Source organism: Notothenia rossii, assembly GCF_949606895.1.
Source record: "Notothenia rossii genome assembly, chromosome: 6".
Lineage (NCBI taxonomy): Eukaryota > Metazoa > Chordata > Actinopteri > Perciformes > Nototheniidae > Notothenia > Notothenia rossii.
Window position 1 is genome coordinate 35,440,786 of NC_136909.1, and position 15,543 is coordinate 35,456,328.

Consider the following 15,543-nt stretch of genomic DNA (forward strand, 5'->3'; position numbering starts at 1 on the left):
TGTCCTGGGTAAGGAGTCCCCAGACTGTTATGAGCTCCAGGTGACGGTGAAGGACTACTGTTTCGGCCGGGCGGACCGGGTGGTGGGCATGGCCGTGATCCAGCTCCGGGACATCGCTGACCGCAAGAGCTGCGTCTGCTGGTGTCCGATCGGCCCGCGCGTCCAAACAGACGAAACGGGCCTGACGGTGATGCGCATCTTGTCCCAGCGGCCTGCGGACGAAGTGGCCAAAGAGTTCGTCAAGCTGAAATCTGAAACTCGTCCTGTGGAGGAGGGCAGATGAGCGGAGATACTGACTGAAGAACAAAGAAATTGTGAAAATGTGAAACTGACATGGAGCATGGTCAGGATGTAGAGTCAGGGCAATGTGGTTCTGTATGTTGTTTATGAGCACTTTTCATACATCATCCTCAGCAAACACAGACCATTAGAGCCTCTGACATGGAGGAGATCCTCAAAAGACAGAAGTAAGTCGACAATTTGTCATAGCTATGGTAACAAGGAAATGTATTTAATTCGAAGGGCACATTTTGGGAAGGAGATGCTTTCTCAAGATGTTGAAAAAGAAGAACACAATCAGCACCAATCTTCTAATCCTGATGACGGACTATTTTGTATGCCTGTAGCAAATTAAACCCGTCATCTGTTGGTGATCCGAGATGCTTATCCACAGCCTTTACCAAACAAAGTACATTTTCTCTGTCTATCTGACAGAAGGGGTGGACTAAGACAACAAAAACGCTGCTCTGGCATTTTAGCCCAGACCTGCCTACCATTTTGATAGGTTGTTATGCCCTGAAGACGAATGCATATCAGCTCATATTAAGCTTTATGTCAAGATTCACATAATCTTACATAACAACAAAATGCCCTGGAAACGCAATCACCAGTAACTATGGTTACTAGATGGAGACTTGAGGAGCCACTGGCTGAGTTTCTATGAGCAGCAATATGCTTAAAGGGTTTGAAAAGTCCAGGGCTATGTCCAAGGCGGAATTGTTTCTTATCCATTTTGGCCTGTTATGCAGATGTGCTGTTTTAATGAGTCCAAAGGGGGAAGGTCAAAATATGTGATTGGGTCAGCCCAGTGTCAATTGGATAAAAAACAAACAATGGTCCTCCTTACCTGTTTTATGGGGCCGGTCAGGGAGAAAAAAAAAGAAAAAGATGGTTGTGTCGGCCAAAATAGCAATGCGACCAGCAGGAAAATGTTCGCTATTCCACATGGCCAGTCAACCCCTGCCTAAAACTGCATGGACCTGAGCCGTTACTTCTGAGAGGTCATAAGGACTAATGTTTAACAATCATAAATCATTTATGACATGAGAGGAAAATTAGTTGGAGGAATTAATCCCAGATTGTGGTATTGGTGACTCCGGATAGTCGGACACTGCTTAATCTGGTAGCCACTGTTTTCCCCCAAATAAGTGAAATTGAATGAACAAATGTCTGTGCTTAGCGTGAGCTCAACAATAGAGCCAAATAAAACAGCAAAACAGGATCGTGTTTTACTCGATTTTGATGATAAAATGAACTTTCACACACATCACAAGTCCTCATCACATCCTCTTATCCAGGCAAATTGCACTTGTAGCAACACATTTACTTTACAGAAATAAAGATATTCAGGATACGTCAATCCAGAGAGTGCATGTTATTAAATTGCAGCGTTTCTGGAGAGTTGATGCGAAGCTTCGCTAGAAAATACCCTCAGACGGTCATATTTTTCATGTAGATGAACCAGGAAAAAGTCTGTCAAGATGCATGTGAAATATTTTACCAGAAGGAAAATCTAAAAAATTGGTAAAATCTAAAAAATGAAATACTGAGATAAAATCATTTGAAATACATAGCCTTAAAAAATGAAATCCTGCAAGCTATCGTAGCTAGCTCAGTGTACATGGTGCTCAGACTTTAGTGACGGTGTGTAGGATCTGAATTGAGTATTGCAACTAACTAAATACCCTTTGGCTCAGCCCACTTTTGAACCAAACATGAATGGATACAACATTGACTTGTGAAGTTAAAAAACTAGATTTTCTATGAAAGCGAAGAACTATAGTAGAATTGTTTAAAATATTTGACTGAACTCTGAACTGTGGCCACCTGAACATAGTTCAAGAAGAAATGCAGAGTCATACGTTTTTGAATTGAGCTCTTCTCTGTGTTTGCCATGTGTCAAACTGTGACTTTAGACTCTGTTTACCTGCAACCTGCTCTTAATGTAAAAAACGAACAAAACTTGACCTGATTTCAGGGGTTAGATAATGTGAACACATGTTATGGAGGAACAGAAATGGACCTCTAAGAATTTAATATTAGTCTGTATTTGCCATTTTGAATTGGATGAGAACTCACAGTAAGTCGTACAGCCTTGCCATGCATGCACATACTTTACGAATCATATGTTTGTGGATATTTGATTGGTTTTATTGCATTAAACACACTACAAACTTAGATCTGGATGAAAAAAACATGCAGGCAGGTTGTTCAATTGACTGAAGACTAACTAGGTTTGATCCACACTCTTGTATGTTTACTATGTGCCAAGGAACGCAAGTGTTCAGCCATGTTCAGCAAGCTCTCATCAACATTTTGTTTGCAGACAGAAGTGGCCATTGTAGATATGCCAATGCTTACTGCACGATTGCCCAAAGTAGCTGCACTTTGGCTCCAAACTCAAGAAGATCTGTTTGGTCATTTAGATAAATGAAATGGAAATGAGTTTTGTCACGGATTCTGCCGTATTAAACTGAACCAACATATTTCTGTGTAAGCTATTGTTATTTTACAATGGCCACAGCTGTAGGGACAACTGAACTCTTGCACTATGTTCAAAAACTAACTGTACATTTGTAAAAAAATAATAAAAAAGCCTACGACCAGAGCATGTATTTATTGTATACAAAGTCACCTAGAATTGTGATCTTTTTCCTGTATGTACTGTGAAATATGAAGAATGATCAACTGTATTTAAAGTAGTTATCATTACTCTAATGTGACATATGTTGAATATACTTGTAACAATATTTTGTACATAAAATATTTATGAATCAATGCAGTTGGTCCTTTCCTTTGTTCACTAAAATACATTATGTTCCCATAAGTCTCAGATCTGGATATATCAATCGCTCACCAGTGTATCTTTTTATTAACATAACAGATCAAAAGTAAAAAAGATAGACCCCCAAATGTATTGGCCTACACCTAAAAAACACAAGTATTGTGCTTCACAAATCTTTTAAAAAGAATAATATAATAATTGTATAGCACTAAAGGTTCAAATAAGGGGGGAAATGTTACATCTGGGTCTGGCAAACAAGCTAAATACTATTTTACTGGAAAGGTCTACCTGCAGTTTTTGCAGACCCACTTCTGGGAATAACATGATTTTAACCAAAAACTATATGATTTTAACAAAAGGCTATTCTTACAGTGTACACTTAAACAAAATGTTTTAAGACCCTAATTTACCAAGTAGTTTGTGTGCCTCGAAGTCCTAACTGCGACCGTTTTGATCGTCGTGTCGTGTAGTGGGCAGCCCGGCCGAGTACTTATTTGACCTTCAGTGAGGAGATCAGTATGACAGCAGGGATGCTGAGAGACTAGTGTTCAGAACTTGAGATCAAGCAGAAAAGTTGCAACGTCTCAAGGCCCACAATGTCTTCGTACCGGTGAGTACAACAACATCTTATTGATGAATGTTACTTTTTTTTAACACAGCATCACGTTTTGCTTTAAAATATGTGTTTCTACAGTAGCTGCAGCCTCATTGGAGATTCCATTTTAAACACGTCCTTTTCTCTGCCTTCGTAATGTTTTAAATTCTACATGCATTGTCTCCTTTAATGTTATACTTTAATCCAAATACATTTTTACACAAATTCATTACTTCAACTTGAGAAAAATCCATTACCCTTTCCATCCCTGCCTCTGCAAAGACTTTGCATAGGACTTGCTGAGTCAGTCGTCATTGGAAATGTATCTTAAAGCATATTTTTACGAGCACCTATTCTGAATGTATTTATTTCTGGTTTTTTTTGGTTTTGTTGTTTCACTCGAATTTCCTATTTATTTATTTATTTTTACAAGGACAAAGTTTACCTCTTTGTTGCTTTTAGTAAATTGGGCTAATTAGCAATAATAATAATACATTACAGTTATAAAGCGCTTTTCCTGGTGCTCAAAACGCTTACAAGCAAGTAAAAAAAATTAACAACAATAGTAGAAAGTGCAAAGCTAGGAGGAATAAGGGCAAGGGGTTAGTTGATTAGGAGTTGAAGGCAAGAGTGAAAAGGTGAGTTTTGAGAGATTGTTTGAATGATGTGAAAGTGTTGGCGGATCTGACGTGGCTGGGGAAGGAGTTCCAGAGTGTGGGGGAGGCTGCTGCGAAGGCCCTGTCACCCCGGTCCGGAGCTTTGTCCTGATGGGCTGCAGTAGGTTAGCTTCAGCAGACATGAGGCGACGGGTGGGGGTGTGTCGTTGGATGAGGTCACAGAGATAAGGGGGGGGGGGGGGCAAGGTTGTTGAGGGCTTTGAAAGTGAAAAGTAATATTTTAAAGTCAATGCGGTGTTTGATGTGGAACCAGTGTCATGGAGGATAGGGGTGATGTGGTTGGAGAAATTGATTTTGTTGAGAGGTAGAGCTGTGTGTCATCAGCATTACAGTGGAACTGGAGTTGGTGTTGACGGAGGATTTGTCCAATTGGGAGGATGTAGATGATGAACAGAAGGGGACCAAGTACAGAACCCTGAGTGACACCATGATTGACGGGGGCTGTGGGGGATTTGGAGTTGTTAATGGAGATGAATTGATGTCTGTCAGAGAGATAGGATTTAAACCAGGAGAGGGCAGTACCGGTAATGCCAATGGAAGACTGGAGGCGGTTGATGAGGATGGAATGGTTGATCGTGTCAAATGCAGCTGTTAGGTCAAGGAGAATGAGAATTGAGAGGGAACCAGAGTCAGCAGAGAGGAGAATGTCGTTGGTCACCTTGAGTAGGGCAGATTCTGTGCTGTGGCGAGTATTGCAGTCCAGATGGGATTTTAGTTGGGAGGCAACAGTTCGCTCCAGAATTTTTGACAGGAATGGGAGGTTAGAGATGGGCCGGTAGTTATTGAGGGAATCAGGGTTGAGACCAGGTTTTTTGAGTATGGGAGTGACTGGAAGGAGGAGGGTAGACAGGTTCCGGAAAAGGATGGGTGGTGGAGGAGTTGGCTATGTTGCTGTGTATTATTTCAATTTTGCTTTGGAGGAATGAGAGGAAGGATTCACACTTTGAGGTGGTGAAGGAGTTGGAGATATTAACCATGGGGTTGAGGAGCTTGCTAATAGTTGAAAAAAGGGACTTTGGGTTATTGCTGCCAGATTGTATTACAGAGGAGTAGTGAGACCAGTTCGTTTAGCATGTCTTTCGAGCTGGCGACCTTTTGTTTTGAGGCAACGGAGATGATCGGTGTACCAGGGGGCCGACCGAGTGAGTGAAAGAGACATACTAGGTTTTTATTGGAGCGAGTTGGTTGAGACAGGAGGAGAGAGCATTGAATAAGTGGAACACCTGTGTGGAGGGCCTCAGTAACTTGCTAAACTAAGGGGTTTGAAAATTGTCAACACTGGTTAGAGAGCTCCCTCTTTTGGCTGTTTCAAGGAGTCTTTCATGAAGAAAAAAACATTCAGCAGGGATGTTAAGTGTAGTAACACATTTATTTACTTCTCCTACAATTGTTTTTATAGTATCTTCATCATGTGAAAATATTCAACAATTTGGACAGTACAGACATAACAGAGAGCATATTTTCTTTATGTTTAAAAGTCGCCCGAGAATTGTACAAAATGTAAACGAAAATAATGTGAAAATCTGTTATTCTGCCACAAGAGAGGGTAAAATATTTCATTCAATTCACTGCAGAAAAGTTCCCATGAATAGTGTGTGTATCTGATTAATCATATACTGTACAGTGTATATAGACTTTAATATTTTGCTATTATATTAAAGGGGACCTATCATGCAAAATTGACTTTTGTACCTCTTTTATACATGAATATGTGTCCCCGGTGTTCCAGGGAACTCACCAAGTGTCAGAAAACACAACCCTCTCTACTTTCCTCCATACCCAAATCTCTAAAAAAGGGGCTGCAACGGATCTGATACAGACTGACCCAGATTTGAACACTTTTATGTCGTCACAGAAGTTGCGCTACGGCTATTGGGTCAACTCCACCAATCAGGAGGAGACAGCCACGGACATTGCCGTTCGAAAGCGCTGGAGAAGCTGTAGTACATATTTCAGGCCACCAGATGGTGCTGTTCTCACTGAATCCGAGCATGAAAGGCAGTGTTAAATTGAGCGAAATGAGGAATGGATAAAATGGATGATCTGTTTGGTATTTTGAAAAATAAAAAGTATAAATATGCGTTATATAGGTATGGTCCTACACTATATTATTCAAAAATAGCATGATAGGTCCACTTTAAAGAAGAAAAAAAAATGTCTGTAAATTAAATTTGAGGAAGGAAAGGAATGAAGAAATAAATATTTAAAGTAATGTTGCAACCATGAAAGTGCATTGATTATATGTCAAGGGAATGCAATGGAATGTAAACAGCTTTCAAGATTAATACAACTTAATTGAATTATGTGCAATTAGGTCTTAAATTAATTTTCAGTGCAACTTTAATTTGACAATATTTCTAAGCAAACATTAAGGCAAAAAGAGGTAGGCTATATAAAGGTATATTCATTTCTAGATTTCTTTTTTTTTCTTTTAGTCGTAAAACAAACATATTCATATTCTTGCAACAACAAATATTGATATAGACTGGAATGCCTTTACTGTTAATGGCTGTAATGGAAAATAACTATTTATGCCACAAACCATGTACAGAAAATTGATTTTGTGCATAGAATTAAATAATATTTCTCTCTGGTGACTTGATTCACTTGGTTTCCTTCAATAAAACTATGAACGGTCAACACATAAGAGGATCTTTGTAGATTTAGCATTGCACTCCTACAACATTGACAAATATATAGTATTTTTGAATGCCAACTATTCTTCTTCCTTCTCAAAACCAGTCGCCATCTTGACTAGATTCTGTTATGCTAGTAGCAGCTAAAATAGGTCGCTATAGCCTACAGTGACCAACAGATGCAAACGCGCTGCAACAGCCTATAACACTTCAATAAGGAGAAATGGGCTGCACTTTAAGTGATGCTTCGGTCCCAGCTGTGTAAATCACTTTGTAGTGTCCCTGTTTTCTCTTGTGATTTCAGCTTCTAGCAGCCTTTTGGATTTGCTGCGTTTCTTTTATGCAGCTGTGTGTGTTTCATCAAGTTGGTGAAGATGTTCCTTCATTTGCAATCATTTTGGCAAAATTGTATTTTTTTATATTTGCAATATTTTTTAAACTGCAGCACATTTCTCCTTATGGAAATTCCTCCTAATTGCTATCAGTATCCAAAGGTTCACATGTTTCCTACCAACAATAAAATCAATCATAAACTGTATGGCCAAAAGAATGTTGACACCCATGTGTAATTGTCTAATATCCTATTTTAAAGCAAAGGACATTATTTGTTGCTAACACAGCGTTTACTCTGGTTTTAGGCTTTAGTGAGGTCCAACACTGATGTTCAGTAGTAATGTCTGACTCCTTTATTGGTCTATGTGCATGGGGACATTTCTATCAACAGTAACCACAAAGTTGGAAGAATACTGTTGTTTGTTTTGCATTTTCCTTTCTATTAATCCAAACTTAGTCCAAACCATGAAAACCATAACTCAAAGTGCCCCAAAATGTGTGTATGTGTCCATATACCTTAGGTCATAGTATCCCACCTGTGGTTTAACCAATGTTTCTAAATTGACAACACATGACTTCATTAAAAATGATTAAAACGGTTGAACACCAAGAACCTGACTTAGTTGAAATACTTTTTGGATAATGGCAGCATGTTGCATTTCCTTTTTAACTCAAGTATGTCAGGCTGTGCTTTATCCAACAACATGGAAGTGGCACATCTTCTCGGTTATGATTGGCTGTTGCCCTCAGCTTGCACGGTGGTGTTTTTGGAGCCGCCGTTGCTCTGTGGGGACTGTAAGCGTTCCGGTAGCAGGACCTCTACTGTAAAGCTGATTCTTTTGGCCTGAAACATGCTGTAAGTGTTGTCAAATCTCAGAACATCTGCGGAACAAAAAAGAGAACAGTACATTTACCTTACTCTCCTAAGACAGCACATTGTAAAGTTCTGAGCTCCGGTGAATGCAGGGTGTTGGGTTACTCACAGACTCCTGGGCGTTCACAGGTCAGTGATCCGTCTTCGGGCACTAGGTGAGCGTTGTATCGCTGGCTGAGCACCACTTCCTCCATCTGAGCTGCCTTCTTCTTTTCGCCCTTTTTAGCCTTCACAAACACCCCAAACCCAATGTCTGCACCTTCACTGGCAAACTGCCATCTATGGAGATTAGAAGAAAATGGTTCTCCTTAACACTGCTTTGACTTTTTCTCAGACCTGATTCTATTACAATAATACAAAATACGTGCAGCTGACCTGAGAACGCAGCCCGGGAACAGTATCTCATAGTCCAGCTGCTGGGAGGAGCCTCGGCTGACCGAGGTACATTGTTCGTATTCCATCTTCACATGGTCCCGCACGTAGTAGGAGGGGGGGACAGGGCTCACGTGGTGTATCTGCAACGAGTGCATAAACAGTCAGTCGGATGTCAAAAACTTGATTATATGAAATGTAAAAAAACTGCGGGAAGGAAAAATGTAAAAAAAATAGAAAGCCATCACTTACTTCGAGACATGTTCTGAATGCTTGTTATTTAAAATATTTTGCACCAAAAGAAATCCTCTTTTTTACTGTTTATTCACATAAATATCAAACTAATCAACTGGTCCCAGTAATACACTACACAGTGCAGTACTGGGAAGCACCCAACAGGTGGCAGATTATAGATGTCAGACACAGCTAAGTTACTATAAGGGAAGTCAAACTCCTTGCAAACAACCTCACAAAAAAGAAAAGATACAAAAACAAAAGCATTGTCATATAGTCCATTATAGAGCAACACATTATTGGGCATCTACTGATTTTAAATTCTTTACAGTGCAGAGATTTCACTAAACCTCTACGAGGATAAGCGTGAAGAAAAACCTACCGTACAAGATTTATAAGGCTTGATGGTTGTTTTAAAGAAGCAATATTATATTTCTATAGGGGCCTCCGTGCTTCACATCACTGCAATTCAAAACAGACAGGATCCTCCTATGATATTAACAGATGATGTTTGCTATAAAAGCCACAATAATGAGTCCTGAATATGCAGAGAAATGCACACTGATGATGTGACTGATCAATGTTTCACTGAACTCTACCAAAAAGTTATCTTTACATCAAATTTCCAAACAAGTTGTACAATATAATTGTATTTATTCAGGCCCATAAATTATGCCCAACTCTTAAAGGAGCAACTCATTATTTTGGAAATGTACTAAAATGTAAACTTAGCGCACCATTAAAGCTAGGAACAACGGTAAAAGAAATAGCCTTGCTCCTAACATTGATTAATTGTGTTTGAGTGACATGTGGGACTATTTTAGCCAGGTGCTGTGGCCTCCTTGAATCACTAACAGTATAGCAGTTTTCCAACACTTCCATTCCTTTGTGCTAGGCTATAAGCTAGTTGTCTCTTGTCTTTAGCTTCATATTTACATATGGTTAACAGACATAAGTGTAAACCCAATCTTCTAATCCAACTCGTGTTAACAAAGCATGAGAATGGGCGCATTTCCCAAATGCCACACTGTTCCTTTATTATGATAACTCAAGTTCCTACAACCAAACTAATATAATACAGTCAGTGAAACTCAAGACACAGGTAGCTAAAGGAGATTTCTTTTTTAAAAGGGTAGAAAAAAGAAAACACTTAGAGGCTGAGCATCTCAATTCCTTGAATCTTGAATGCAGCCGTAATGAATTTCTCTCTTCCTGTTCCTCATTTCTCCTCCGCCCAATTTTTTATCTATGGAAACGGTGACAAACGCACGGTCAGTTTTCTCGTCTAAAGCGTTGTCTATAAGCGCGACTACCCAAGCTGCTCTGTATGTGTCGCTCTATACTACATCCCTCGTGCTGAGGGCTGTTACCATCTCTACGCAGCGAGGCAGGGGTGCGGCGTGAAGTGGAAGTTATTACAATTAATTTGTCATCTGCAATTTCCTGTGCAGAAAACCAATAGTTCAATGCAACTGGCAAAGTTGATTCATTCTGCCAGTCCAGTAATGTCCTGTATTGTCATTGACCTTCTGTGATCAAACTGGCTTATTCATGTGTAACAGGAGCCTCAGCACAGCCAGTGACGGCAGCGTTAACATTTTATAGAGAACGTCTGATCCACTGTGTTCAGTTTGGCCTGTTTGGAGCCTGAATGTGGCGTTGCATTACCAACACATTTCATATACATAGCAAGCATGCTAGCCAGACAGTCCCTGACTAAAACAAAGCTGTAAGCTGCCAAACTACATGAGCACATGATCCAAACATGTGAAAAGAAACAACAAGGCATGAAATGTTCAATATTATTTTTATGCAGGACATATCATGCTCATTTTCAGGTTCATATTTTTGTTTTGTGTGACATGTTTCCATTTCTCATACTGCCTGTGCTCCAGCACCTCTTTTCACCCTCTGTCTGAAACCAGAGCCCAGTCCGTTCTGATTGGTTAGCTGGCCGGCTCTGTTGTGATTGGTCAACTGCTTAGCAAAGTGTAGGAAATGTCCTGGCCCTTAGCCTATCACGTGAAATGTGTAGGAGCGCTAGCCAATAGAAGCGCGTGTGTTACATAGTGATGTCAGTATGTTACAGGCTCTGATTCACAGACTCACCATGGTGCGACAGCGAGGATCTCCATCAGGATCCGTAAGTTTACCGCCGTATATCACCGGCAGCTCCTCTGCATCAATGTACTTCATTAAAACCTCCTGCCAGTTAGCTGTAGGAACAACAATGGTCATTTCATCAGAAACAAGGGAGGTTAAAGTGTTTCGATTTGGTGCAATATTCTCTCAAATATGATGTTCTGTCTTACCCCCGAGGATATTGATCTTTTGTCTCGTGTTCTCACTCAGAAAATGCTTAACGAGGTTGTAAGCCACAGGAAAGAGTTTAGGAGCTGCAAGAGAACAAATGTAGTGTTAACTAAATGTTCACTAGTGATAAGATAAACTCTGGCTCCAGAAAAACAGGGTCAAATTATTAAAAAAAAGAAGCTGAATAAAGAACCGCAGGTGGAATCCATTAATTATTAATTGATTAAAGGCCAAATGTACCTTTAATGACAAAAAGCCTTTTCAAGCCTTCTGGATAGTTGGCTTCAAACATCTGGAGGATCTGGTGACACAGAGAAACACATCATTTATTCATTAATGTTTGACGCACGGTACACTTCTAATATACGTTTTGTGAGCTTTACATCTACAGTGTAAGGGCATCTCTCCATACCTCTGTATATGTCTCTATAGCAGGCTTCCATAAGTGTTTCAGACCCAGACCTTCTACGTCGTAGATCATGGTGATTGACTCAACGTTCCTCCCAAGCTGGGGACAGAAAGACAGGGAAATTAAATTGGTGAAACCATACAATACATAGAAAACATTAAAAGTGTGATCAGTAGCACTGGTTCTCTGTCCTACGTCGGTGTTCTCAAACCTTCTGCGACTGGACGTCACATTCCTGCTGCAGGACCTCGCAGTCTCTGATCTTGGACTTGATGAAGTCTTGTTTGGATGCAGACAGGAAGAGGCCTTTAGGGTCCACAGGGCCGATGACATCATACCAGACGGGACTGCCCTCCCGGTCGTGACCACACATCCCTCCGGACAGATACTTCTCTATCACCTGCAAACAGCAGTCATTTAAGATGGTTCCATTAGTTGTGCACTGTAATGAAAGTAACAGCTGCCAGGCTGCCATTGGCTCTGGGTTGACAATAGGGCATCCACTATTTAACATTAAACAAATGGGAACAGCAAACATCAAAACTGGTACTTAATTACTTCATTCATTATGCATTATAGATATTTAAATATTGCTGTTATGTCAGACCCAGACAACCCGCATGTGCGGTGGTGAGTTTAATCACACAGGAGCATTTTTCAACTCATCAGGATCATTTATTATCTTTATTTGTAATCTATCCACAAAACATATATTGCATGTCTGTCTGTCTTGGGAAAGAGATTCCTCCTACTGTATTTTGCTCTGCCAGAGGTTTATTCCTCTTATCCTGTTAATTGTGGGGTGTCTTGGGAATGTTTCCTTGCATGTTGTAACAAGAGTTAAGCGTTTAAGGAAAGGTTTTGTATACTGTACACACTGTAAAGTCCCCCATGACAGATGTATCATTTGTGATATTGGGCTCGAGCAATAATCAATGATGGTAAAATACATTTGTTTTTCTGTGCATTGAAAGTTCAACCACCTGTCAACATCCCAAACAAAAGTGCAAAGAGATTCAACTGGCATTTGATAAAACCAGATAAACCAGAACAAAAACTTGGCAGGGTTAGGCAGGCAAAGTGTCCCAGCACCTTTTAGATGGACAGAAAACTATACTGCAAAGCCTGTACAACAGACACATGACGTTTAAACATGTCAAGTTTTTTAAGTAATACGACGGAGTATCTTGGATACTCAAAAGTAAGTTGATTCAAACAAAATTCAGTTTTGGCAACCAAAGGCTGATGCCTGCTTGTAGGCTAGCAACAGCATCGAAGAGTTAGCGTTGAGCCATTATAAAATGGGGGTTTATAATGCTTAGGGTTTAGTCTTTACCTCTGGTGGACGCCAGTCGGTGATTATTGCATCTACTTTCATCTGTTTCCTGAACTCCAAATGCTGGAAGAAAAGACAGGTGCATATTAAGCTTAAGTACATTCAAGTGAGGTTGTTGTTTTGTTCCCTGATGACAGACTGCTTGTACAGTGGCAGATTGGCCTGAGCACAATGTGGTGATTTAAGTGGCTTAGGAGGTAACAGACAGCAGGTGAAACTAAAGCTGAACCGTCAGCAGGAAGGGGATCAGTAATGTACCGGTATACTGTACATGCCTAAAACCTCAAACACACCATCAAAGGGGACGAAAGATCATTTTGAATACGCTAATCATCTTATTATTTATACATACACATTTTGAATACTGGGGCAAGAAATTCAAAAAGATAACATGAACCAAGTGGTAAAGTTCTGATGGAGTGTTAGTTAGTCATGGTTTGTTCAAAGATCAAAGCTACAGTTACACCCTTTTCGTCTGTAATCTCATAAAAAATGCCTGCAAGGCAAACGTATGCTGAGAGAAAACTCACTTAACTGTAAAACTGGCTAACAATTAGCCTCATGCTAATGAAGAAAAGTGACAATGTTAAGTACTAGCCACTGCTTCTGTTAGCTTCCCTTATGTTAGCCTACAATGTGCTTTAGCTCATTTGTGGATAAGTGTTGTTAAAAAGTATTTCACTTGCAAAAGTACTTCCATCTCAAACATGGATATAAGTAAAGACCCCAAACATCAGTTGGTGCAGCTTTAGTAAGTGGCTGTAAATCCAACACAGGCCATTTCTCAATGTAGAGTAAACCTGCTGCAGGGCCACTATTTCAAGTATACTACGTCATCGAGTGGCGCCGAAGGACTGTTTAAATGCATGTTAAATGCCCAGCATTCGGCGCCACTCGATGACGTAGTATACTTGAAATAGTGGCTCAGCAGCAGGGTTATGGCTAGAAAGGATCCGTCTTGTGTAAAACTCTCGCGAGAGTTTGGCTGAATGTCACGTGGCTGAATGTTTACGTTTGGCCACAGCAAATGATGATGAGAAGCTAAACTATCTATTAATTATGTCAATGACAGGGAGTGTGATTGTTGAAATAGGGTGTTAGCGGTCTTTCTGGTGTTCAAAGAAGAATGACAACAGCACTGTAGATCACCAACACTATGGTTTATTTTTTATTCACAGGCAAGTCAACGTTGTCGCAGTAAAACTCCCAAGATAGCTCCTGGTGCAATAAAATGTTCCCTTGCAGTGTTTTACTATTAATTCTGATGTTTCTCTATTAATATTGCTGCTGCATTAATGTGTATGTTGCATCATGTTACTGCTGTAGATGTGTTTCCGAGCCGCTCCGATTACAACGAGAGTTACAACGAGAACGTGAAGTCATATTTACACTAGACGGATCCTTTCTAACCATGGCCATAACCCAGCAGCAGGTCAATGTCGAGGAGGCTTGCTTGGTAGCACATGTATGCTGGGCATTTAAAAAGTGATTCGGCGGCACTCGATGACGTAGTATGCTTGAAATAGTGGCTCTGGAGCAGCTTTACTCGACATTGAGAAACGGCCACAGTCTCACTGGGGGTGTAAAATAATAAATAAAGCAGGTTAAAATAACTTAATTGCATACATTTTATTTTTGATTGTTTGATATGTGGATGTGTAGTATTTGTGTTACTGTATGTTCAATAAAGGTGATTTAGCAAAATACACCTGTAGAGCCTCAAGAGCCTTTCTTGTGCTGGCAGACACATACTGTAGAAACATATTGGCGGGGCGCACTTTGCACGCGCACACACAAAAAATGTCCACACGCTCCGCGCTCACATTTTGCTCGGTCCGCGTGCCTTAGCACCGCTGCTATGACTCCATCCTAGGGGAAACACTGGACTGTGTTGGTAAATCTTATTATGTCTTGGTAATCACTCATTTAATCTCTTTATCTATATCTTATCTCCTCAGGCTGCTGTGATGACACAGTTTCCCCACAGCCACGCGTTATCACACGGCCCGTCTCTAATCTGAAGCCCCTCCTCAGCTGATGGCCCGTCTGTGCGGCTGCAAACTGCACTTTCACATACAAGTAATTAACTAAAAGAGATAATGGATGCACCTTTGCTTTCAATTCAGAACCTGCTTTTTATTGCACTACTACAAGAGCCTCACACAAGCAGGTACTGTAAAATGTCCTGTCCTACTCAACAGAGAAGCTGAACTTGTTACCTTTCGCAGCATGGCCTCCGACTTCTGAATATTGAAGTTTCTGGCTGGAAAAGAAAAGACAAGGAAAATAAGGCATGATTTATAGAGAGATCCATGATCCATAAATGATTGTCATTAAATAAAATGAAGATGCCCAATTAGAGTGGGATTCCAACAATACATGTTATCAAAAGAAATAAAAACTTGAATAAAATGTAGGGAATTAGGAGAAGTAGCTATATAAAAAAGGTCACTTACATGCGTGCAATATGTGTTTACATTTAAAATGTGTCAATAATGTTTGTAAGTATGTTTGATTGTCTCATTCAAAGTTATTAGACTGGATGTGAATAGGGGGAAAAAAAAGGAAATGGGTCAAAATTATGATAATCATATCCAGCAAACATGTAAAGGTATGCGATAACGTATGCATAAGAGGTTCTATATTATCACACTTTACTTGAACCTATCTTTACATCTTCTAAAAATAGGAAACAATTCA

The 15,543-nt window shown here is 40.1% G+C and overlaps 2 protein-coding genes across 4 annotated transcripts in view; one reads left to right on the top strand and one right to left on the bottom strand.

Moving 5' to 3' along the window:
* Positions 1-6,073, top strand: part of unc13ba (unc-13 homolog Ba (C. elegans)) — a 254,230-nt gene extending 248,157 nt beyond the window's left edge. The window contains exon 43 of the mRNA XM_079689879.1: positions 1-6,073. Within this exon, the coding sequence (XP_079546005.1) occupies positions 1-283 (283 nt within the window). The 3' untranslated portion in view covers positions 284-6,073.
* Positions 5,687-15,543, bottom strand: part of LOC307043010 (SEC14-like protein 2) — a 23,158-nt gene continuing 13,301 nt past the window's right edge. For all 3 annotated transcript variants that reach the window (XM_079687186.1, XM_079687185.1, XM_079687187.1), the window contains exons 3-12: positions 15,063-15,106; positions 12,844-12,906; positions 11,719-11,907; positions 11,511-11,606; positions 11,339-11,399; positions 11,098-11,181; positions 10,895-11,001; positions 8,555-8,694; positions 8,289-8,458; positions 5,687-8,187 (exon numbers count right to left, since the gene is read on the bottom strand). In XM_079687186.1, the coding sequence (XP_079543312.1) occupies positions 8,033-8,187; positions 8,289-8,458; positions 8,555-8,694; positions 10,895-11,001; positions 11,098-11,181; positions 11,339-11,399; positions 11,511-11,606; positions 11,719-11,907; positions 12,844-12,906; positions 15,063-15,106 (1,109 nt within the window). In that variant the 3' untranslated portion in view covers positions 5,687-8,032. The remainder of the gene's footprint in view (positions 8,188-8,288; positions 8,459-8,554; positions 8,695-10,894; positions 11,002-11,097; positions 11,182-11,338; positions 11,400-11,510; positions 11,607-11,718; positions 11,908-12,843; positions 12,907-15,062; positions 15,107-15,543) is intronic.